The sequence below is a fragment of the Oreochromis aureus genome, linkage group 5, assembly GCF_013358895.1.
Source record: "Oreochromis aureus strain Israel breed Guangdong linkage group 5, ZZ_aureus, whole genome shotgun sequence".
Lineage (NCBI taxonomy): Eukaryota > Metazoa > Chordata > Actinopteri > Cichliformes > Cichlidae > Oreochromis > Oreochromis aureus.
The window spans coordinates 30,812,611-30,838,046 of record NC_052946.1 but is presented as its reverse complement, the minus strand read 5'-3'; the positions used below and the strand labels follow the sequence as shown (position 1 = coordinate 30,838,046).

The 25,436-nt window shown below is 36.8% G+C and overlaps 1 protein-coding gene across 2 annotated transcripts in view; it reads right to left on the bottom strand.

Annotated features, from left to right (window-relative positions):
• igsf21a (immunoglobin superfamily, member 21a) overlaps positions 1-25,436 on the bottom strand; it is a 167,464-nt gene that overhangs the window by 22,791 nt on the left and 119,237 nt on the right. For both annotated transcript variants that reach the window (XM_039611907.1, XM_039611908.1), the window contains one exon: positions 7,321-7,436. In XM_039611907.1, the coding sequence (XP_039467841.1) occupies positions 7,321-7,436 (116 nt within the window). The remainder of the gene's footprint in view (positions 1-7,320; positions 7,437-25,436) is intronic.

The window sequence follows — 25,436 nt, the reverse complement described above, 5'->3', positions numbered from 1 at the left end:
GGTAATATATATTCTAATACAGCCATGCAAGTAAGCTGCTTCTATCACCTAAACACTTAAACTAGCATAGTCTACTTTTTACAGAAAAGAAAAAACAAGTTTAACATTACTGGTTGACCACATTTGCATATTTTCTCAGTTCTAATTTGACAATTAAAGAACCAATAAAAGGGGACATAGTCAGCCAGATGAAGGAACAGTAGGAGCCTTATGAAAGTGCCTAGTATAACAAGACTTGCAACAGTATATTGGATGAAGTTCAGCACTTTCAAATTTCTATGCTAAGCCAGAATCATGTATCAGACATTATGCTGGATGCTGAAAGGATGTAAAAGGATGTTGCATAGCAACAGGGACTTTTTCTTTTCTTTAAGAGAGCCAAACAATTTATCAAAGCAAATACAAAGCCATGCCTGTTTAGGACAAAAGACATTTTGTATTGAATGGTCTATAAAAGCTCATGAGGTTCTTCTACACAGCGATAAGAAGTCCACGCTGAGCTGACATATGGTGCTCGTACCTGTGGTTGGCGCTGAACAGTGGAAAGGCATAATTACATGTGTGCATACTCTGTATTGTAGGGTAAAATAGAGATATGGTAATGTAATGAATTGGGATTCAAAGAATACTGAACAGAAATATGTCAGAGAAACTTTTAACATCAAGGAAGGAGGTTATCCTGCCACAGAGAGAGCTAATCATCTGCTTTATAAAAGCCGAACCAGGAAACATGTAAGCCAATCATATTCGTTTACTGCAAGCACACAGTTGAGGTTTTCAGCTGTGTGGTGTTAGACATATCTTTAGTTATGGTGGTAAACATATAGGTGCACTTACTGTTTTTGGAAGTTTAGGTTTAGAAGGAAATGTAATGCATTAGTGAATCCTTCACTATATGCTGATTTTTCCTCTTACCTGCTATTCTACTCTCTTTCTTTTTGATGTTGGTTCATTATTTTTTAATCAGTTGTTTATTTTTTCCCATTCAAAAATGCAACTAGCAAAATAAAATGAAATAATTTCTGATGGCTAAAAAAAGCTAGTAAACTCTCCTGTTTGCTATTGAAGTCTACAGTAGCTGCTTTGCAGCATAATTAGCAGCTCTCATTTTTGTCTTCACTCTGATATAGTAATTCTAAGTATTGCTTAGACATAAGAGGAACTGTATGTGCTTATTGGCAGCATAAAAATAAGTTTTGATGCCTGAGAACATAAAAATTGGAGTGAATTCACATTAAAATAACCTAATCATTAAAATTAGGTTATGGATTTATGATTACAATGTATCAGCGGCAATGAATGTAAAAATAATGTGACAATGTGAAAGGCTTTTCGCTCATGCTGATGTACTTACAGAGAATCATAACCTATGTTTGCGGTTCTGCTCAGCTTTATGGAGCTGAGATCATTGTTTTAGTTCTCTGGCCCTCAACTTCATTGCTAAGGTTCACTCACAGCAGTTTCACTGTGTTGGCCTCTGCTGCTAAAGAAGCTGTTTCAGGTCTAAAAACTCCCTGTACATTCATTGTGTATGAATGCCAGTGGAACATTTAGCTCCATAACTACTGAAAGCAAATAAGCAAATGTAGAACGACAGCTGTTAAAATTTGGTATCTTTAGCATCTCTGTACTTTCAGTGTTCATCAAGGATATTATGTTAACTCAGTTTTGACAAAGACTGGGTTGAAGACACAAAATACAAGTGTATGTTGTAGCCTGAAAAGCCAGTCAATACAAAATTTGTTTTATTTCAAGTCTATGTAAATATATCTTATTCGGCCCATTCTCCAAGACTAAAGCATTAATAACATTTTTTTCTTTCAAAGACTAAGTGGAAAACATTGTTACAGACCACCATACTTTAGAGTACTAAATGCCAATGAATGATCATATTTACTAGCTGTTACTAATTGCTGGCTCAATCAATTCGGTTGGTTTCTTTGTAAGTTGTGAGTCCCTATTGAGACCAGGCTTGCTATGATATGACATTGAAAATAGAGCTGACAACAGCTCATTTTGCAACAAGCCCCGGGCAGTAGCACCGACAAAGACTAAATGAGTTTCATCAAAAAGCAAATGGAGCTGTTTGAAGTTGCAGCCACATTACTGGGCCAAAGCAGGAACACTCAAGCAAATACTTACAAACCTAATAATGAGGTTTTATTATGCAGCATGACCGTAGACAATAGCATAAATAGAACAAATGGACACTGTTTAAATGTCATATTTCTCCTTATGTGTATGCAGCATATGAGTTAAAAACAATGCCACAACAAAATGCTATTTCTCCAGTGTAAATTTCCTTTTTCAAACCTTTTATCTACCAGCTATAAGTATAGTTTTATTTCAAAACAAGTACTTCTCATTATGACAAGTTTTGTCATGTCATTTGGTACATTTTAAGTGTCAAATATTAAAATAGTACACGACAGAACTAAACATGTGCTACAGCCTTAGCTATCAAATGACATTGAATAAACAAAAAATATTTCTTCCTTTTTTGTTTTTACCCATTAAAAGCACCACAGTTAAGACTTAGAATTGGATTACATATAAATTTCAAAGGGCTCAGTGAGACTGGAGTGTGAAAGTCTATTCTTGAAACCTGTCAGAGAACATTGGCAAGGTTTTTGGTTTATTATAACAGTACACAGCAAGTTTGACAGGTCATGATCAGTTCTCCTCTGAGGCAATGTTTCCATCCAAATTGAAAGTGTTTTCCTTCTCATGTTCCTTGAATCAGCAGACGTGGCCTTATATCTTACATTATTCTAGTCCAAACACAATATTCGTATATATGGTGCAGAGCTAATTCGCAATACTGAAACTACTGTCTGTACAATATACTTGGTTTATCTATTCCTATGCTTTTCTATTTGGAGCAAACAAATCTCATTTTAAATGAATTAACCTTCTTTGGATGGTTTGACATTCTGAGTGTGGAAGCTTTTGGACCCTGTGCCTCCTGTGCTGTTAAGCTTTAATTTAAAGACACTTACCTGGCTTGCTATGGGGCTTACTGCTAGTAAATAATTGAAATACTTTTTGTAACTTAGTCAAGTCACTTTTATGATATTTAAATGTGCATAATTTATTGAAACTTATTGTATATTAACAAAACATTTACATCCTTTCCTCATTTACGATCATATCAACAACTCTGCAAACTGCTAGCCAAGGGTTACACAGCCCAAAGACTTTTAGTGGTAATGCATTTTTCTGGTTATTCTGACACCTCATGAATGCCTTATATTCCACGCCATGAGAGTGCTAGGAACATTAAAGGCCCTTCACTCTCATAGTACTCACATCCAGGTGTTTTCACTTAGATTGGCTAATTAAACCCCTTCTCAGGACTGTGGGTTTGTACAAACTGTGCCGGACTGAAATAAAATCCCCCGTTTCACGCATTTGTGGAACAAGTTTAATCTTTGTGTTTTTAAGTAAAAAAAATCAACCTGTATGATGTTTGGTGACTTTAACAAACTGCCAGCAAACTGTAGCTCTACTCAGCTTCAAACAGAATGACTAAGAACACCTGTGTGGGTGTGCAGGACTAATAAAATCTAATACAATTTTTTTCAGGGTTTGTTGTGGCAAAGGTCCCCAGTGGTAAAATAGAATTGCTTAAAAAAGGTGCTTTGAAAACAAAATTATGTCATCTTTTGGATGTCATTGGATTCAGGTTTCCCCATATGATTAATGTAGGAGCTTCATTAAAGGTATTAATGCTTTATGATATGTTAGTGTGGAAGGTCTAGTGGTCATCAATAGTCAGTTGGAAAGGTTTCTGTGTTTATGGTCTTTCATTTCTAAATCAAGTTCAACCAAATAGCTTGTTACTTTTAAGTAAACCTATGATTTTGTCCATTAATGCTATTTTTTTATAGACATGCCAGCAATCATTCTTTCTAAATCTCAAAATATTAATTAGGAACAATGCTGCTTGCTTTTTCCTCACTGATCCCCATTTTTATTATGTCCAGTCTAAGATAAGGTGCACTGTTTCATCCACATATCTGTTATTGCAGCGTAGTATACTAAGTAGCAGATTTCCTCTAATACTTTGGATCGACACTTGCAATATAAACGAGGGAACTTGACTTATGTTAAGTGTTTTTGGCTGGGCCTTGTGTACCTAGAGTCAAGTGTTTTGGTCAATGCACAAAACCCTATATTTATAGATATAAGTTGTAATAGCTGCTATTACCTTCATGAGTTTTTATTATATGGCATGCTGCGGGGAGAAGCCTGTTCTAACATTTGAATCTGAGCTTTATTTCGAGCCCCTGATGGCTCTTTTTTGCTTCACATTCGTAAATTCTCACAATACTCTTTCACATGATTCTTCATTAGGTGGTAGATGAGGTTTGTTGTGTCGGTGTGTGGTGGGGACCAGTTTGCACAGTACATTTTTCTGCTCTGTGTCAGACTTTTCATTAACTAATAAATTCCATGCTACAGAGGTAGCCCCTACTTTAGAAATGAGCTCCTCGATTTGCTCTGGCTGGTCTTTCTGTATTGGTGTGATGACTATTGCAAACCGTCATCTAAAGCAATGGAAAAACATTGTAGTAAACAGTGTGTTTTGCGACAGCATGAAATAAATGATATAATATGAAACGATAGTTGTTTTAATATCTTTTTCCATTATATTTCGTCATATCACACATCCCTAATAGTGATTGATAGTGAAATAAACAATCACATTGCTTTTTTTGTTGGTTTAATCTCAATTCAGTAACTTCATCATTCAATTGGTCCATCACTGACAAAGCTAATTAAAAGCAATGTGACTTATCCTTTTTTTTTCTCCAGTATGCTTCAGAAAAAAAGGATCCAGCAGTGCTTAGCTTTAATGGCTTTAGGCTCCCTGTGAAATCACAACAGGCAAGAACCACAGCAGACATCACACTATCAACCAGGAAGTACCTGAGAGACGGAAATCATGTTCACCTTGTATTCACCTCTCACTGAGCTCATAATTGCTGGAGAAAGGTGCACTGAGGGTCTGGAGTCCATTACCATATACCCATGGACAATGATTAATGACCCAGTGGGAACTAACAGCAAGTGACTGCTCTCAAACAGCGTCCGTAAGCTCATATGCCACCAAACATCTGAGTATATACTTCAGATATTGTAAGACCTTGTTTTGCACTTCAAAGCATTGAGAAAAATGTGACTGTGACTAACACAGATGCATACAGCTGTATGCATCTGTGTTTCTAAATGTGTGTGGATAAGGGTGTACTGTTGTGGTCGCTGAACGAGGGTTTTGAGTGTTTGGGTTAAGGATTCGTTCTAGTTTTGTATTTTGCATGTAAAGAACGTCTTTAGATATGAGTTCCATTGATGGAATTTAGCTTTCTATTCACACTGTTATTTATTTGTGTTTACATGTCTTCTTTGTACAAGTTCTTTATGGATTTGTTATTCGTGTCTTTAGGTCTTAGCCTGAGTTCCTGATACACTTATGTTAATTTACTTATTTTGTGTTCCCATCCTCTTCCTTCAGTCTTGTCTTTGTATTTGTCTTTTTATCTTTCTCATTTGCCTGTTTGTCATTTGTGTCAAGTTAATCTTGTCTCCCGTGTCTGTTGTTACTCTCTTTCTATTTTATTTTGGTGATTGTTGTTCTCTGGGTTTTGTGTGGAGTTTTTCTTCCTGTCTTATTATGTTGTCTGTGTTCCCACCTGTTATATCTCCCCTCGTTATCTTGTGTGTGTATATACTGTCTCCTCTTGTCCTTGTTGCTGTGTGTCACCTTGCCCTATGTTTCCTGAGATTTCTGGTATCCGGGTTGCTGTTTCTGTTCGTTAAATGCTTTCGGACTGCCTGTATTCCATTGAGCTTATGGGATTAAAGTGGAATTTTGAGTTTAATTCCTGTTTCTCAAGTCCTGCATTTGGGTCCACAATCCACAACCTTGACATTAATTATAATAATTATGTGTGATTGAAATAACCTCCATAACATGCAATAACATGTATCTCCTAAATTTGATCTACTCATTTTATTGGCTACAACAAACATATTTATGATACTCGGTCACAGGTCAGTTTGTCTTTTGAGGATCTAGAAAGCATATGATAGGGTACCAGGAGAGGAACGGTGACAGTGTATGAGGAAGTCAGGGGCGGCAGAGAAGTATATGAGGGTGGTAAAGGACGAGTGTGAGGACAGCGAGACAGCGTGGGGTTGGACTGACAGATGGGTTCAAGTTGGGGGTGGAATTACATCAGAGGTTAGCTCCAAGCCCCTTTTTTGCAGTGGAGATGGACAGGCTGACAGATGATGTCTCCATGAACAATTATATTCAGAGACAACATTGTAAGCTTTATTTAGAGTAGTGAGAAGCTGAAAGAGAGTCTGGAGAGGTTGTGGTATGTACTGGAGAAAAGAGGAATGAAAGTCAGTAGATGCAAGAAGGAATACATGTGTATAAATGAGAGGGGGAGAGGTGGAAAGGTGAAGATGCAATGAGTAGAAGTAGTGAAGATGGTTTTCTATATACCTAGGGTCAACCTTACCAAGCAATGGTTAGGGTACAAAAGACGTGAAGAAGAAAGTGCAGGAAAGGCAGAATTGGTGGAGACGAGTGTGATTTGTTACCGAAGGTCAGCAGCAAGAGTTTCACAAGACATTAGTGAGACCTGCTATGATGTATGGCTTGGAGATGTGGCACTAGCAAAAAGACAGGAGGCTGCAGGTGGCAGAGCTGAAGATTTTCAGTGGGAGTAACCAGGGGGGACAAGATTAGAAATGAGTACATCAGAAGAACGGCTCAGGTTGAGCAGTTTAGAGACAAAGTTAGAGAGGCAATGTTGAGATGATTTAAAGAGAGGGAGAGATATAGAGTGGATATACTGGACAAAGGAAGTAAAAAAATGAAGCTGCCAGGAGGAAGAAAAAGTGGAAGACCACAGAGGAGGTTTCTGAGAGAGGATCTGCAGAGTGCTTGTGTGACAGAAGAGGGTGCAAGGGACAGTATGACATGGAGGAAGATGATTCACGGTGGTGACCCCTAAATTGAGCAGTGAAAAAGACAATCTAACAGATCAGGCTGAAATGAAAGTAACAGCAGCAGATATTTTAAATGACTGCAGGGAGATGCCTTCTAAACTCTGATATTATTATTTAGCAAATAACAGCAAATTTCAATGGGATGCATATATAAATAGTACTGGTCTGTGCACTGAAAAACAAAAAAAACATGCAACAGAGTTTCTGTTTGTCTTTAAACAACAGGGATCTGCGTGCTGTAAAGGCAGGTCCCAAGCGAGCTGGCAGCATGGAACATCTTTAGCAGCAACTCACCGATGGGGCTGGTTTCCCTCCCTTTGCAGTGCAGACAAGAGTCAAATTCTGGGCTTGGTATCGACTGAAAGGGGCTGGAGTGTTTTCTGCCACCACTGATATGTTGTTTGGAGGTGCTGTGAAGGACAAGGGAAAAGATGTGAGAAACAGCATCCTAACACACTGGATGGACACAAAGTGAAACCTGAGAAATTCATATGCACTTACAAAACAACAGTTTTCACTTTCTCTGTGCATTGCAAGAGTTATTTTGTGATGAAATGTCATCTTAGGGTTATACATGTAGGTGGAAACTCTACTGGCAAAACTGACAGCAAAGTAAGAGCAAGAAAGGGAAAGCGGATAAAGAGAATTGCAATTCTGTCCAGATGTTTAAAACTGACTAAAACAAATGTAGAGACCTGCTTTATCTATCTACTATATCTATTTTCAAAAGAAAGCAAAAACCTGCTGTGAGAATCTCAGCTTTAAATGGAAACTGAATGGCGGGGACAATATGTTCGAAACTCCCCAGGGCTCATGCGAGTCGGATAAGGCTGATAAGGTAGAAAATCTCATACATATCATATCACTAACCCTCTATCTGAATCTCTCTAGGGATTCCAGCAAGTATGTCATGGTAGTGTAAAGGGAAAACATGTGAGCAAGACTTCACAGCACTTTAGAGGAGCACAGGGAGGGGAAGGGGGTAATAAATGGAAATCTCACACGTTCCCCAGAAAATCAGCTGTTCAACATGCAGTGCTCTGGTCCTTTTTATGGCGGCTTAAATATGAACGTACATACTTCACAGACCACTGTGTGATGGTTTCAATGAAATATTAACAGATACCTGGTGACAGCCATGGCTACCTACACAAGGACTATCTGAATTTTGATCAGGAATGCAGAGCATCAAAAACACTTTTCACAACATTTTCTATTTTTCTTTCATGTAATTGTGTAACTTGTGTTTTTATCTCTGTGAGGGATTTCATGAAACATTGTGCACACATATTTACAAGTCAGCTGCCCAACAAAATTTGGCAGCAGGACGCTTTAGTAACACATGAACAGGCCTGAGCTCTTATCAGAATGAGAAACATTTTTGTAATGCCTCAAAAACTCTGTGAATGGAGAGAAGAATCTTTTTGAGACAGATAAGGCCGATAAGGCAAAAAGAAAGGTCACGCAGAGATCAGTGGCTTTTTCATGTGCCAGTTTTATGTGTAAATCTATCAAGCAGTTTTAAACAGACATGCCACAGCAATTAATTGATTAAAAGCAGGTGGGAGTTGGTGGGGGATTTAGCTGCTGGCTCGGGTGCCTCTGTGTTTCCACACCTCTTAATTGCTTATTGATGGAATTCATATGGTTGTAAATTAACCTTAGAACACTCCATTAGCTTACTGACAAGCCTGTCTCAACCTGGCATATGATAAGCTGTCAGAGGTGTCTGCTTCTGACCAGTCAAGCTCAAGTACTTGACACAGAAGCAGTGTATGTGAATGGCATCTAGTACAGTGAAGCTGCACTAATATGCACACCATATAATAAGATGATAATAAAAAAAAGCAATTCAGCTTTATGGGGCTACAATATTGATTGCTGTATTCTATAAAACAAAATTATATTCTATTTTGTAGAGTCCAGTAAATATATTCTGGACACTCCTGGTACTTTTTTCCTAAGCTGTGCAGTTAAAATATGAATTAGTTTTGCAATATGAACATCTGTGAACACAAAGAGATCAAGAGAGTTTTTCCAGCAATCTGTAGAGAGCTTTAGCACAAACACACGTGTAATTTCGACAAAGTTAATCTCATGAAAACCAATCTAATTACAATAAAAATAATTACTGTTAAATTGGATGTCTCCATTTGTCTAATAAACACAGATAATCCCCTGAAAGTTATCTAAAGCACTAGAAAAAAAATGCCTTCTTTAGTTACAAAAGATTACTGGTACAACCTTAAAAATGCAGAAATAAAATGATTCCTCACTCTGGTTCAGAGGTGCTTCACATTGATCATGATACTCTATTATTTTCCGCCCTGTAGGTGTGAGGGCATCTAATAGAAGTCAAAGCCTAAGACGAGCCTTAAGCCTTGGTGAAATATTTGATATGATTAATACCAAGACGTACTGTGCACAGCACAGTATTTTCAAACACAACAACCCTAAACAGGATTAAGATGGCTGAATGTAATGATTGCATCTAAGCCTTTCATACCTCATTTAATTGAAGTTGTCTCTTTGCTCACTTGTTAAAGGTTGAGCTGATTTTTCTTTTCTGTTTTTCCTTGCAATGGAGTTCTTTGTCTTACAGAGCTCTTCATATCACTTATTTGAAAAGAATATATACATATTTTTATTATAAATAATTTAAAATGTCTCTCTTGACAAGGTTACTGCCAAACGCAACATTTGGGACTCATATAAAACATGGAGAGAAATATTTGCACTGAAACTCCCCCCCAAAAATGTCACAGTCAAGTGTGCTAAACAATACGTCCTCTTGGGAAAAATGTCAAAAGAGGAAAAACTTGTAGAAAAAATAAGAAATATCAATATGAAAATGTGACATTCTTCCAGAGGTTTCTTTAAAGACTCAAACAACTGAAGTAGATATATAACAATTCCAAAACCCTCTTTATGAAATCTACACACATTGTATGGGCATAAAATATATCTCCTCTATATACCTGTCAGTGCTTTAACATACTGGCTGTGGCAATAGCAGATGCCACGATACACCCGTTTCTGCCAACCTTTAAAAAAGCAACAAAAAAGTTGGAGGATAGGGTGGTGGTATTAGGGAAAGTCAAAACTTTGACAGGTAGGAGGTCAGGAGATGTCCTGATTAGGAGATTTGTACTTTTCATTTCTCCTCCCTTATTAGATTTGGACAACAAAAACTACTTTTGTTTCTACTTCCACAACACAACACTAAAAAATAATGCTTACCCAGTGTGTTTAAATGTGACTCCAGGGGCCCTTTACAAGCGTCCATATGTGATGAGTTAGGGCCCATTGCCCTAATGCAGCCTGGTGTGTCATGACACTCAGACATTTTATGTGGAATGGTAGCAGCTTTGACTAAACAGAAGTATATGATGCCCTGGGAATTAAAATGGATTTCATGATCTTTTCTTTACCGGTGCATTCTCTCCAATCTCAGGGGCTCATTTTATTTCTTCAATCGTTACTTAAAATTAAAACTTTTTGAAAACTTGCAATTACTGTTTTAGGATGACAAAACCACGAGAGGCGAGACACCTTTGCCTAGTCTGCAAAATATATACTGTATAAAATGCTGGGTGTGTTTCATTGCATCATAAAATATAGATCCCGAAGCCTATGAAATGTGAGGTCTGCAGTCCCACAGCCTGTCGTCTTTGTTTCAGAAGCCGCACTTGCACGGCACTGCATTAAAAGCAACATTTAATTCCTTTTGTCCCTAATAGTACCACTGCTAGTCACATCAATAACAATCTCTCCCGCTATTTACCACCTTTTTTTTGTTCTATATCCTCAAACACCATTACTCTGCTATCTTTACTAACAAAAAAGAAAAACAGAAAGGGAGAAAAAAAACTGCAAAAGGGGATTGGTGAATCTGCAAAACAGAAGAACATTTAATGCTCCATAGAGACAGCCTTCCCTGCCTCATAATTAGGGGATTTAGAGCTCTGGAGACAGCTGGACTCACAAGACACACTCCCAACATCCCCCTGTACTAAGCACCCTGACCTCGAGTCCACATCTCTGGGGGTTTATTTATTGTGTGTGTGTTGTGTGTGTGGAGGTTGTGGTCGTAAGATGAGCGTTGCAAGAAATACTCTCCAGTGCAGTCCACGGCTTTTACTTCTACTCTTGCTGATATTAATACATTAACTAAATCTGTACTTGTTCAAATGTTTCAAAGTAATCAAAGTGGGACTTTTCAACGATTTTGCCAAACTAAATGAATGCAATTTCACTTGAAGGCATTTCGCCTCTCAGCATTAAAACTAAGAGGATTTACTTCATTCTTAATTCCTGTATGGCTTTTGTGTTAGCCTTTTTATAGACTAACGATCAATAAGGTGCACTACTGCCTCACACACCACATGCCACAAGAGGCTCCTGACATCTGTACCTGCATTTACTGGTACACAGAGTATTGTGGATAGATGGACAGAAAAGTAAAATAAAAGATTGCCAAAATAAAATAAATTCCTCTCTGAGTTTTAAAATGTTGAAGGTAGAATTAAATATGCAAGCAGAAAGAAAGACATTGGATCCCAAAAAACATCTAAATGCACTTTAGCAATGTAGTACTTTCTCTACTGCTTTGCAGCAAAATATTTCTGTTATTTCCATTTCAGTGACATTTTTCTTTTTAAAGAGGTCAGGTACAGCCTATAAACATTGGGGAGATATTTGACATATTTGGACAATCAAACAAACAGCTCTCTTTTAAACACTGCCTGTAAAAAGAAAGTTATTATTTTTCAACAACACTAGAAAAGAATTTATGGATTTTCATTAACTGAACAAAAATGTATATCATCATCTTCTGTGGAAAAGGTATGTATGTATATGTCTGACCGTAGAATCTAATATTGCCTCTTTTACCAAAAAACAAATCAACAACAAAACTAAATTATTTTAGTGGCATGATATCTGGGGTTTCTCGAATATAGAGCCGCTTCAGATCCTTCCGCATAAGTTTAAAGGGATTCAAATACCGACTTAGGCAATTCCATAGCCATCTTTTTTCTCCTTTTTGACTAATTTCTTGGTGAAATTGCTAGTATGTTTTAAAATGATTGTCCTTTTGGAAGATCGACTTCAAGCTTCAGCCTTTGGAGAGAATAATGACATTATCTTCAGTCACTCTATGATATGATATAGAGGTTTCCAGTCTGTCACAGGGCAAACATAGAGAGACTGACAACCAGTCACACTCACATTCACACCAGTTAACAAGTTAATCTAACCCCATTAATAAATATGGGGATTTTGGACTGTGGCCAGAGTATCCGTAGAGAACCAACAGAAACGTGTGAAGATTGGACACCATCTTCTTCATTTTCTGTCTCCTCACCCTATGTTCCTGTCACTAATATTTTGTCCTCATCGTCTTACACAACTCATTCAGTTACCAGCATTTGTTTCCATGTCACCCATGACAAAGCTATGTACATTTAGTATAATTTTATTAACTATGAAAACATAGTTCTTCAGAGTAAGCCTGTATAGTACTTAGCTGCTCCTAAATGTAGTTCATAATTGGCCCCAAACACAAAAGCATAAGTGAGAGTTTAACTGGGAAAAGTGGAAACAGAATTGCCCGTGCCAGATTACTGCAAATTAAGCGACTGGAAACTCAGAATGTCAATTTAATTGACTCTGTCACCTAATATCCATCCCAGAGGAATCTGAAATAGTAGTTAATTGCTTCATCCCTGAGCATCTTCTATGATCTCAGTTTCACTCTTTGGCTTGAGGATATGATTTTGGCATCCAAAAAATCAAAACAAATTTTACACTGCCAGCTCCTGGCATTGCACAAAACATACAGTATCCCCCTCTGGTGCCTTACTTTTACTCTAATGGTAAGATTGTTCCTAACACAGATGTTTGTGGAAAAATGTGCATGTGTAGAAACACATATTTACACACACATGCAAGTGAAACAGTCATTTTTATAAGCTTGTGGGTGTAATTGTGACCTCCTGTAAGTCAAATTGTTATATTTTCGTTATTTAACAGACACACCTTGCACATGCCAGACGGAGTTAAGCTGAATAAAACATAAAACTCTCTTAAAAGTGTTTGCATTCTTTATTTTGAAAAGGCTAACAGTTGGATAGACCATTAATGTAGCAGTGGGGAAATAAAAAGTTATTTCAGTGGCAGACTGAAATAAAAGTTAAATCTTTTTGAGATATCTTGAAATGTGTGCTGGCATGAGTTCTCGGTATCCAGTGTTTTTTGGGGGGTTTTTTTTCCCCCAAAAAGACACTGAGGTTCTTTTTTAATCACTTTTTCTATTGTGCTTTTTGTATTTGCATATACACTCCACCCTGTTAATTTGCATGGGTTATTATTGTGCTGTCAGTGCATATCGGATCCTCCTGCCCCAGCCAACCACTGAGTGGTGTAGCTGCTCGCGAAGAGAAGGAGACTCTGGTGGCTGTCAGGAAGAGGAAGGGGATGACACACAGAGACAAAAGCTTGTGTCACATTGAACAAGTCCCCCAGTTCCGAAGCCCATTAATCATACCGGTGGTGTTGAAAATGCACCAAGCACATAGATTACATGCCTGTGTGTTTGGACTGGTCTGCTTGTTTTTAGATAGTGAGAAATATGTTTGCACATTCTTGACTTGAAAGACTTTTTTTTAATTGATGCATTGCTGAGGAATGTCAGTTGTTTCTCAAGTGGCACAGAATTACAGTCTATATTTGAGTGACAACCCACTCTGAACCCCAGCTCACCCTCACGCAAAAAAAAAAAAAGGTTTAGGATTATTTCATACTAAATATATTTCACTTTGTACCATAAAGAGAATAATGTGGAGCTTAGGAATAGTTGTGCCTTTTTTTTTCTATTGCTCAGTTTCCATATGGTAGGAGATATGATAAGTCATGGCTGCATATGGCTCTCTCCCCGTTCTCTCCCCAGGCTGCTGTTGTCTGATGGTAAACCAGTCTTGGACTTGCAACTTTGTACGTATAATGAGGACAAGGGGGACAGAAGAGAGGATTTTACAAGCACAGTTTGAAGGCTTGGTTGAGACAAGACAAAAGGGAAAGCTTTTTTGGGCTCTCAAATAGCAGACAGTGGCAGATGGGACTTACCCTGTACCCAGCCCAGCATCAATTATGCCGTGACTGGCACCCTCATCCCTAAAGTCAATTTTTTGCTTAAGGGCAGAGGTTTGGATTTTCAGTTGGTTACAGTTTACCTCCAATACCTCTTGCCTTGTCCAGCCTCACCTTTCAGGATTGAGGGAATTCACAAGGAAGTCACATGGATACACCTTTAAAATTCCCAGTATCTTGTGGATGCTCTTGATGTGTGTAAGTGCAATATTATTTTTAAATTTTGCTTTATTTGTCATTAATTTTCATTTTAAGACACTTAATATCAAAAATAAGACTGTAGTCATATGAAGCCGAACAGCGAGGTAGTGAAGTATTCATCATTCAATTATAATCCCCAGACCATAAACAATCCCCCATAAAGTCTTTGAAAAAATCTACTTCAAATGCCTGCAGCCAGATGGCCACAAGCTCTGCAAATGTCGATATGGTATACACAACATTCAGGGACAGGGAGGAGAATTCATATTTCAAGCTGACATGTAAGGGTTGTTGATGGGGCAGTTATGACCAAGATAAATGGGTAACAATGCATCAACAGTTTCTCTTTTTAAAATGGGCAAGAAATACAGGAGAATGACTTTTATTACCTTGGCATAGTTCACCTTTTCCTTACACTCAATTAAAAATGCTTTTGAACAGCTCGCTCTTAGTTATTGTCAGTAATTGAATAGTTATTCAATTGTCATTTTGCCAGCTTAAATATTTCACTTTAAGAAAGTGAGAAATAAATGATAGTCTTTGCTATAAGACACACAATCTCTGCTATTAAATCAGTGAAAATAACAAACTTCCTTGTGCGTGCAACTCAAGAGACTAATTTCATAATCATCATAGCATATCCTGGCCACAGTGCAATTAATAACATGTGGAATTGCTGAGTTGTTGATACATTTTACTGAACTAATTTTACTGTCTTTAAATATTTGGGGAACAATACATATGTGGATCTTCCTTTTTAAAGTAAATATTTTCTAGATATAACAATGCAGTCACTAAATGCATTCAGACATGTACATTCCTAAGCGCCCTATGAAAATTTGACCTTTATAAATCTTGTGAGGAGATCTCACAGGGAGCATCTAAACTGAGAATTTAAAGTTTAAAAATCTCTCTGGGCTTTAATTATTCATTGTGGCTTGAATGGCAGGTGAAACACTGATCTATATTCTAGTTTCACAAAGAGAATATTTGAAAGTACACCTGCACCAGCTTAACAGAGTTTCATGTGTGTTTTAATGTTTTTACACAAAAATACATTTCCTGTGTGAATTTACTTGGACCTAGAGTGAAGAGAAGAGGTGTTTATTTAGTAAACTGTAATGTTAGGATCAAACTGAGATGCAGGGCACTAGTAAAATATTTACTGCGAGTACTGTCTTGTATCAGTGTGGAGGTGAGAATGGGCCAATGAGTGTAAAAGTGTAAAGCACTTGAAATAAAAGTACTTCACATAATACAAATGATGAATCCAAATTTAAAAGCAGATATTTACTACTTTGTCATGACAATTTAATTCTTGTTCTTGCTTTAGCTGAAAGGTAGTAGCAGGCCACATGTGGATAAATGGTTGTAAAATGGTTTTAACTGGTTCCCCAGCATCCCCATTTTTGGAAGACATGAAAAAAAGAGAGAAAAACCCAAAGTAGCTACAAAGTGCAGTGTGCTCGCTGTAGTCAATTAATTCCTTGGGGAGATGGGGAAGAGGGAATGTTTAGAGTGGCTAACATGACTAGAGGGATAAAACTGGTTCATCAAATGCGAATGTCCTCCCTGTGTTGTTTCTGACTAATGGGTTATTTGTAATGAGTAATTCTCAGAAAAGAATGGGATATAAATGCTAGCATGTTTGAACAATATTCAAACCTCTTTGCTGAGCGTGACTCTTTTTTTTTAACAATAGAAATATTGCAGTAGTCCTGTTGCATGTGGATATTCAAACAATAACCATACAGTATTATACTGTGGTAAAATCTACAGCTAACTGTTACATTAATCTATCTTTGTGTTTATTTCTGCTCATTGAAGTTGCTGCTCAGTTTTTCCACCACTATGGTGAACAGTAAATGGACTGGCTCTTATATAGAGCCTTTTTACTCTACTTGAGCACACAAAGCACTTTGTATAACATGTCTCTTTCACCCATTCACGTCCATTCATAGAAGTAAGTTTTTTGTTGCACCTTTGTACTTTCTATCTAACATTCACACTCAGATGAACGCAGTATCTTGCCCAGGGATACTTTGGCATGCAGACTGGAGCAGTCTGGGATAGAACCACCAACCTTCTGATTAGTAGATGACCTGCTGAACCTACTGAGCTCAAGCTATAGCCATCCAGAAAAGCTTTACCGATATTCAAAATCGAAATTCACATATAAGGCTGCTTATTTCACCAGTCTGAACAAATGCACACAGTTTCAATTAACCAGATTACATAATATGAGTGGAAATTCTCTGTTTTTTTTGTTTGTGTGTTTTGTTTTATCCTAAATATAGCTTTGCATGTTCTTTTCTTTGTTGCGAATATTGGATTTTAAAGGCAAATCACCAAAGAAGCTCTCAGGAATGAACTATCTGAAATATTTAAAAGTGAGCATATCAAAACATTTCTGAAAAAAAGTAGCGCCATACGTCATAAAATTATAATTATCTTTTTATTTTTACTTGTTGCTTGTATGAGTTTTAAAATCAACCGAGGAATAGTCAAAAAGGATGGAAATGTTACCCTGTTGCTGTGTTCTGCAGAGTCCATTGATAGAGGCATGCCTCTACTCAGTGCACCTGCAATTTCTCAACTTCATTTCTGTGGTGCATCTATCAATATTTACTGGACACAACAAACATTATGAGTGACATTTACACTCCTCCTCAGGAAAAGACAAAATCCACAAGGCAGAGTTGATTTAATTTCTCAAAGGACTAAGCCAGGCCTGTTGATCCAAGCACTTTTCTCTGCTTTGTCTTGTTATACACCTGTTTTGTTCATCTTATCGTTTTGTTTGTCAGCTTCATAAGCAATTACATAAAGCGCTATGATGAATCAAATCAGAAGCTCATGGTGAATAAAGCCTATGTGTTATACGCTGAGATGAATGTTTTTTATCTGTGCGTGTGTGTGTGTCTATATATATGTGTGTGTGTGTGTGTGTGTGTGTGTGTGTGTGTGTGTGTGTGTGTGTATACACACAGACACACAAGCATATACACAAAAAGAGAAAAAGAGAGAGGATAAATATGTACATAATTAGAATACTTCAAATACTTTAAAAATTAAAATAATAATATTTAAATAGATAGTAACCTTCATAAAGACTCAGCACTTCTTTTAACATGAGATACAAATGTAAATCAACCATTAGCACTGAAATGACACTTGATTACTTCATGGTGACATATTACATCTCCAGTTCCTAAATATTCATGAATGCAGTGGTTCTGATTTTCGGCCATAGAAAATATTAGATTTATGCAGAGGGTGAAAACAGCTTTCATTTTCAAAATAAATTGAACTGTGATGGTGAAGCAGCTCGTTTTAAACTAGAAATGATGACTAACATCCCGGTGATCCTGGCCTCCTTCTGTGCCATAAAGAAAGCCGTTTTCTGCCTCCCACTTCTGAAGTTTTTGATCATTAATTCAATGCAGCGAACAGCTTCTAAAAATGTTATCCAATAGACCATGCTGGATATGTACACCAATGTATGTACCTTTAGGCATCTTTCACTACAATTCATAGTTTTCTATGTAGACAATTGAATCGTTGAGCAAGACATTTCAGTCAATTTATCATCAAATCCCATGGTAGCTAATTCTCTTAAGTTACTGCAGCCAAAACTCTGATTCTTTACTTGGGTTATTTCACACATTTCACACAAATTTAAAAACAGTCTCAATTTAATCGAAAGTTTTTCCTTCAAGACATTTTGGGTTTTATTTCAAGGACGTTTTTAATAGCCAAAACAATTAGAAATTTAACTGACATTCCAAGAGACGTGGCAGTTACTGAATTAAATGGTGATGAAATACTGAAAGATCAGGCTGAGACAATTACAAAATGAAAGACTTGTTAAGACTCAATTAAAGCGTGGTTTTGGATTTGCAAAGGACAAAAACAAAACCGACCATAAGTCAAGTTCTGAAATGAGCCATACAGTACTACAAATGCCAGGTTCTTGCAAAACAATGCAGTCTTTGAGATTGCCTGGCAAAGCAAGCCTTCACCAGCTCCAGTAAGGCATGGAGACAGAAAAAAGAGACCACTGGCAAACTACATTTATGTGCAAAAAGATTACATTTAAAACTGGTATTTATAAAGAAATGTAAATGTATACTATTTAAAACTTAACATTAGTATGTACTGAGAAATAAAGGAGGAATGCTAAAGATGAAAGTAGAAATCATGACAAAATTTGCAGTGAAGTGCAAATTTATTATTTATGATTGAAACAGCATGACCATGCATACCTGTACGCTATTTTTTGTCATGAATCTATAAAGTTTTATGCATCTGGCTTTAGAACGGACCTCATGGCTGGTGAACACTGAATTCAAGGGTCATGAATTTGCAGTTTTATGCCTTCGTATTAACTGCACATGTAGAGAGCCACTTCATCGCAGCACCCTACTGCCTGAAGCCTTGATTACAGTTTTCCTTGAGTACATCACCAGTTCCCCAAGTAGAATGCTATAATTGCTGATGACCAGATTGCTCTGATTCACCCTGGAAATTGCTGTGATTCAGCCTGGACTTTGGTTTTTATGAATATTTGTATTTGTGAGAGGATGTATTTTCACTAAATGTGTGCATGCAAGTACACTGATATGTTTACATATATATGTATGCCTATCAGTGACCATCTGTTTAGCATCTAGTTTGCTATTTCAAAAGTTCAAAGAAAAAGGGCTGAAATGGATATTTTAAGAGATACCAGTTGTAAGAAAAAAAATCTGTCCCTGTAAAGACACAACTTTTACAGTACTTTTAGACAAAAACCCCTTCAAAGATAAAAGAATTCCACACGTGCTTTTTTGTATCACAGAATCAGAAGCCTGTACAAAGATGATGGCAGAACAGCGAGGGCACAGTTCTTAAAAATTGTAGTTCTTTATTAAAATACACCAAAGAGATTTCATGGACATTTCGGGCTCTGAATTTATGGGATTAAAAAAACAAACAAAAAAAACATTTTATGTGTTTAATTCAGAAATGTTTTCAAAACTGTTGAAAGAAAGAAGAAGAAAGTAGTCAGTGTTTTTATATAAATGGGAAGTGTAAAAAAATCATTATCATCAGTACTGTTTTGTTTCTTTTTCATTCTAGTTTTACTTAATTGAATATATTAAACTAGTTTCACTTCTGTCAGATAAAGAGTGAACAATTTTACATTTTGTATGAACTAAACCAAGCCTTTATATATGGAAACTTTGCAAAAAAAACAACAAAAAAAACCACATAACAAATACTTACATTTTTTTTAACAGAAGGTCAGTGTCACATAACAGAGATATTTTAATAAATAAATTCCAGTGGTGGTGAATATCAATAGAGCCACAAATCAGATAAAATGCTAGATTTCATGCATGGTGGCCTCATGGTGGCCTCAAAATTCTTTTCTTGGGGTGGGGTGGGGTGTGGGTGGGTTGAGGGGCAGCTTTGAAAAAGAAATAATGGAGGTATGATTTTTCAGTCAAGCTCAGATGAGGAAACATGCTACCGATACACAAATCCCTATATTTTCTATGACTTCAAAAATAGCTTTTTTGCATAAAAATCCTTAAAAGTAGTTGGATTTAGAAAGTGCTCAGATTCCTGGTCATCTAGTGGGGATTGTGGGGATTTTTGTTGAAACCACAGTGAAGCTTAGGGAGTTCGCAGTGATGTTCTAATCAATGCAACAAGGGTCTGCCTTAATGCCACTACTGGCACTGTGCTATCTCACTGGAAAAACCTTAGCTCAATTCAACATTTTTTTGACAGATGTGCATATGCAGACCCTTACATTTCTATAAGTCTATTCCACTGAAAAATATGTGTGTTTTGATGATATTTAGATGATTTATTTGCAATTCAACTCAGTGCTGAGGATGCACAACATTTCACAAAGTCAGTGAACTGCGAAATTGATGCACAAGCATCTATATCTCTACTTTCAAGCGAGCAAGAGTACAATATAAGGATTACTGAAACAGGCAAATAGTAGTGTGTACAATACTGAGTTCATTTACAACAGTAAGAGATTAAAATATGACAGACTGTCCCATCAAACTATTATGAGTGGCTTTTTGAATATTACACATGGTCAGCTGCTGTATAGTAAAGCATTTTGCATTTTCACTTTAATGCACATTATTAAGGTTATTGCAGTACAATCTTACAGTTCTATTGGTATTACTAGGTCAACCGTTAATAATACAGATTTAGAATGAGTGTGGAAAATTAAAAGGAAATGTGGTATATAAATATTTGTTAGCTGCCTCTGCCCCAGTGTTAATGCTCTGCTCATATGAAGACAAACTATTAAAATGGGAAATTCTTCATCTTAGGGAAAAGCTACTATACTGTCCTCCTTGGGTCCAAATCATAAAGCATAATTGACTCACAGCTTCGTTGGGGCTTTTGTTCTAATTTTGCAAACATTAACATGGGATGGCTTTCCCAACTTTAAAGAAAAGAGGTATGGTGGGACAGAAACAGTATTGTTTGGGACCACAACTGAAATTAACTTTCAGTTTCTTTTAACTCAGTTTGCCTAGGCTTAGGCAAAAAAAAACCTTGGTTAGGAATAGGACATGGTTTCACATAAACCTTTTAAAAATATTATTTAGTTACATTTAGATTCATGGATCCATATTTCACATTTCCAAATATCTGTCCCCTCTAAAAGCTGCTGATGCCAAGATGCACCTATCTATCTATCTATCTATCTATCTATCTATCTATCTATCTATCTATCTATCTATCTATCTATCTATCTATGTGAGGGAGTTTCCTGGAACCAAGCATTTTCTGTAGATGGATATTACAAAGTAATTTTTAACCCACAAACCAGTTAACCGGACATAATCCTTTTAGAAGAATAATTATTTACTGACTTAACAAATCTGGCTTAGTCTGTCCTCATATAAGCAGAGCAGAAACACTGAAGCAGAAGCAACCTCTTGTGTTCAGACAGAAATAACCAAGCTATAATTGTAAGTCAGGTTGTGAGCCTGTTTCTATTCCACAGCCATTGAGTCACAATAGGATAGAACAAGTGAGAATATGCTCTCGGGCAAAGTCACAGCCAGCAGGAAGAGCCAGCTGAAAGAATCTTCATTATATGGAACAAGGAGTCACTTATGGAGCACTGTTACTCTGTTCAGGGACAATCTGACAAACATATTGACTTTGGCACACATGAGGTTTGAGATATGTCTGCACCTACTTTCCATTATCCCATAATTTGATTTACGTGAGGCTTCAGTTCTGTTGCAAGTTTTCAATCTGGCACCTCGTGAAATGTTGAATATTGTGGATTTGAAGAGTATTTGTTTGTCAAGTTCAGAAAAAAAAAACATTATCAATACAGTGCAATACGAATTACCCATCTCCTGAAAAGATCATATGCATTACAAATTTTATGTATTCGCATATTACTGCCGCTCCCTCAGTGAAATTATAAAAGAATGCTGTATTCTGTACTCTTGCCTGCATTATTCAAGAATTTGCCTGAAATGATTTGGGATTAGCTGAGGTTTAAAATCAACTGCTGCTGTGGGAAATCTGCAACCTAGATCTGTCTGCTTGGATTGAATGGCAGTTTTGAGGTTTTTCTGTTTGTTTTTTTGTTTTGTTTTTTTTAACTCAGGTCCAACTCAAAATCTACTTATTTCTTAGCCAATAACAGCTGCATCTGTCAGTCCTTGATGCCAAAAAACTTTCACAATATCTAACATATTTTTCTTAAAATAGTACAACACAAGTTAGCTTGGTGTATCACTACATAGTTAAATATCAGAATACTTAGTGACAGCATCTGACACCATCAGGAGAAATTGAATTCCTGAACTAAATTAGTTCTACTAGCTGACATGTTTCTTGAGCTTAAAAAAATTCATACCTAGCATGCAGGCACGTAAAACAATGTCACAATTCAGCATTTTCTTTGGTATCCATGGCATCAAGGACTTCATATCTATTCTGTTCATAAGACCAAACTTTGCTTTCAAAATATATTATCTTCCTCTTTGGACATAAAGGTAGCGACTCTTTGTTACTAACTTCACAGGAATGTGCAGCTGTGGAGATGTAAACACACCTTGTTTTAAGTATTACCTTTAGAATGGGTGGTGCCTTTATATGTGTCACCCTATATTGCTGAACTTTATTCTCCTCAGCCGAACTTCGTTAAGTGTTTCTGCATAAGCCATCTAAGACTTCTGAACTTTTGTACGAGCATGAGCAACCCAGATCTTGCAAGATTATCTCCACATAAGTAATTTATGTGGCCTCAATTCTAACGATTCCTGAAAGCATCAACTTGCTTTTTCATTGATAGTAGGGTCATTACGGTATTCCCAGGCAGCGCGCCACATCCAAATGTCGACAAATAACACAGAAAACAACATCACAAACAGCTAAAACAAAACAATAAAAAAACATGGTAAAAAGAACCCAAATGCCCGATAAAATATGTTTTCTGTAGATCTCCCTCACACTCACTCACTCTCTCTTCTCTCAACAAACTTTAGGCTTTAGAGGGTTGAACACCAGAACCTAGCTGAGTATTGCTGCTGACCATGTCCATTGCTTTATAAACACATTGTATCCATCTTCTGTTTCCAGCCATGTCTCAAATTATCTCCAACTGGTTTCTTAAACATAACAAGGAGTTTAGTCTGCAGCGTCTATATCATACTATCATGTCAATATGGACCAACATCTCTGAGGAATGTTCACAGCACCATTTTACACTTTAGTAACTTTAAAAAGTATGAAACACACAAATTTTATTCATTGTTGTGGGATTTCAGTCAGTTGACTTGCAATATATACACATGAGGATATATTATTCATCCCTATATGAAATGCTCTAGTGGATAGTTTTTACTATAAAAACCCAAGAATTTGTGCAAAAGCTCCCCATGGTACAATTACTGGTACTGAAATGATAAGCACAGAAGACGACACAGAGAATGAAAGCAGAGTTAACTACTAGAATGTGGTGCCAATTAGTGGTTAATTCCTAAAAAAAACTCAGAATCATCAAGGAGGTATTTGGCTCTTTCAAAGCTGTCACACTGCATATGCTTTTATTTGTATTTCTATATTTATTAACACAAGTTCTGCTTTGAAATATGGAAGTTCCTCAATTAAACCATGTTTGGAATCAGAAAATAACCCCAAAATACCTCAAAAAAGTCATATTGTCATTCATGTATAGTAAACCCCTGTGGTTCCAGGATAATAATATATACAGAGGTCTAGGTCAACCTTCAAACTAAAGGGCCATGTTTTGCTAAACAATCAAACAGAGAAAGATTTTAATTGATTTACAAAAGCCTGAGGTGACGGAGATTCATCCAGCTGCTAATTATCTTCCTCCTAAAGCGAACTTTCTAACTTTTCACAAGCCGTTCTGGCTTATTTATGTGCGTTTTTATATATACATTTCTCAAAAGATGGTGACTGTATCCTTTTATTCTGACTATGACTAATTCAGATCAGACATTTACAAAATTAATGTAGGTTTTCCTCTTCCAATCCCTAAATTGATGGATTTCATGCATAATAAGGGTCCCAGTATAAAATGAGTTTCCCTATTAAATTTTCCATTTACCTTCCCCAGCTCTGATTCCTATTCAAGTTTAGAAAAATTGGTATACTCAAAAGAAATCAATTCGATCCATGTCCAGAGGCTGCTTTCAGGGGCTCCTAAACCTGCAGTTCTTCTTTCCCCACAAATTTATCGCCTGTCCCAGAGTCCTTTGTGCAGCAGTAAAGACGAGTGTCAAATCTCAAAGTGCTGAGACCACAGGGAAAGACACATGGCACCATATTTGGAAGGATGTGCCACATTCCACCATTCAAATATGAAACTGGAAAGATTAACTAAACTAAACAACATTCAGAGACCTCACATGTGTGGTTATAGCTTATAGCTAACACAAAAATATTGTTTAGTAATATTTAAATAAAATTAAAACTATTTACATAACAATATAAAAACTGTAGAATCTCTCAGAACACAAAACAGCAAAACCACATTAGGCAGAAAAGTGTGATTACAAGGAATAAAGCATTCATTCATTAAAAAAAGACAGCAAACATCAGACTGTGCTGAACACACAGTCCTTCTAGCACTATATCAATAATAATCTGCTTTTTAGTGACAAATGTAAGGAAAAACTAACAGTGTTTCTATAAAATCATGGCGTATAACAGCTTCCTTGGCTTATAAGTTTCTGGAACACCGTTCTTCTTAAAGATATTTCTTTATTTGGTGTTTTCATAAAGTACTGGGTAGTGTTCTCTAATGTCTGACCAAAATTTCCCATAGCTCTTAAACTGGATCAAGTGACTGGTGACTATGACGGCCAAAACATATGATTGGCATAATTTTCATACTTGTCAAACCATTCAGTGACCCCCTCAGGGGCCTGTTGAAAGTGCTATTCTGGAAGACACCAGGTGAGCACTTAAAACAAGTTTGTGTTTATTTAAAATCACGCTTTTCTCCTTAGAGATAAGCAGACCCAAACAATCTAGCATCATGCCTCTCACAGCATAACAGAGCAGCTGGATACCCTTATTGTATGTGTCACAGCATGGAGATGAGAAAGTGTGGACCCAAATGCAGATGACGGAGATGGAAGAGAATATTAAGAAAAAAACGAGCCTTTATTTAGGGCTGCACAAAACTGCAAACATAAGGCAAGGGAAGACTGAGATAAACTAACAAAACTAAACTGGGAAAAGCTAAACACCAAAACAATAGATACATAGAGAAAAACACAAAAACCTGAATCGCAAAACCCGAGAGCTGGAAAACCTGAAACTTGGAAACTTGAGGGGAGATAAACAGATGGACCAACAGCGGAGAAGAGAAGACTAAATACACAAGGATAACAAGGAGATGTGAAACAGAAGGAAAACACAGCTGGGACTAATCAGAGACACATGACAGGGAAGGAACACTGAACACACTAAAAACAATATGAGGGACTATAAAAATAAAACAGTTAACATGAGAAACAAGCTGAGACACAGACTCGATTCTG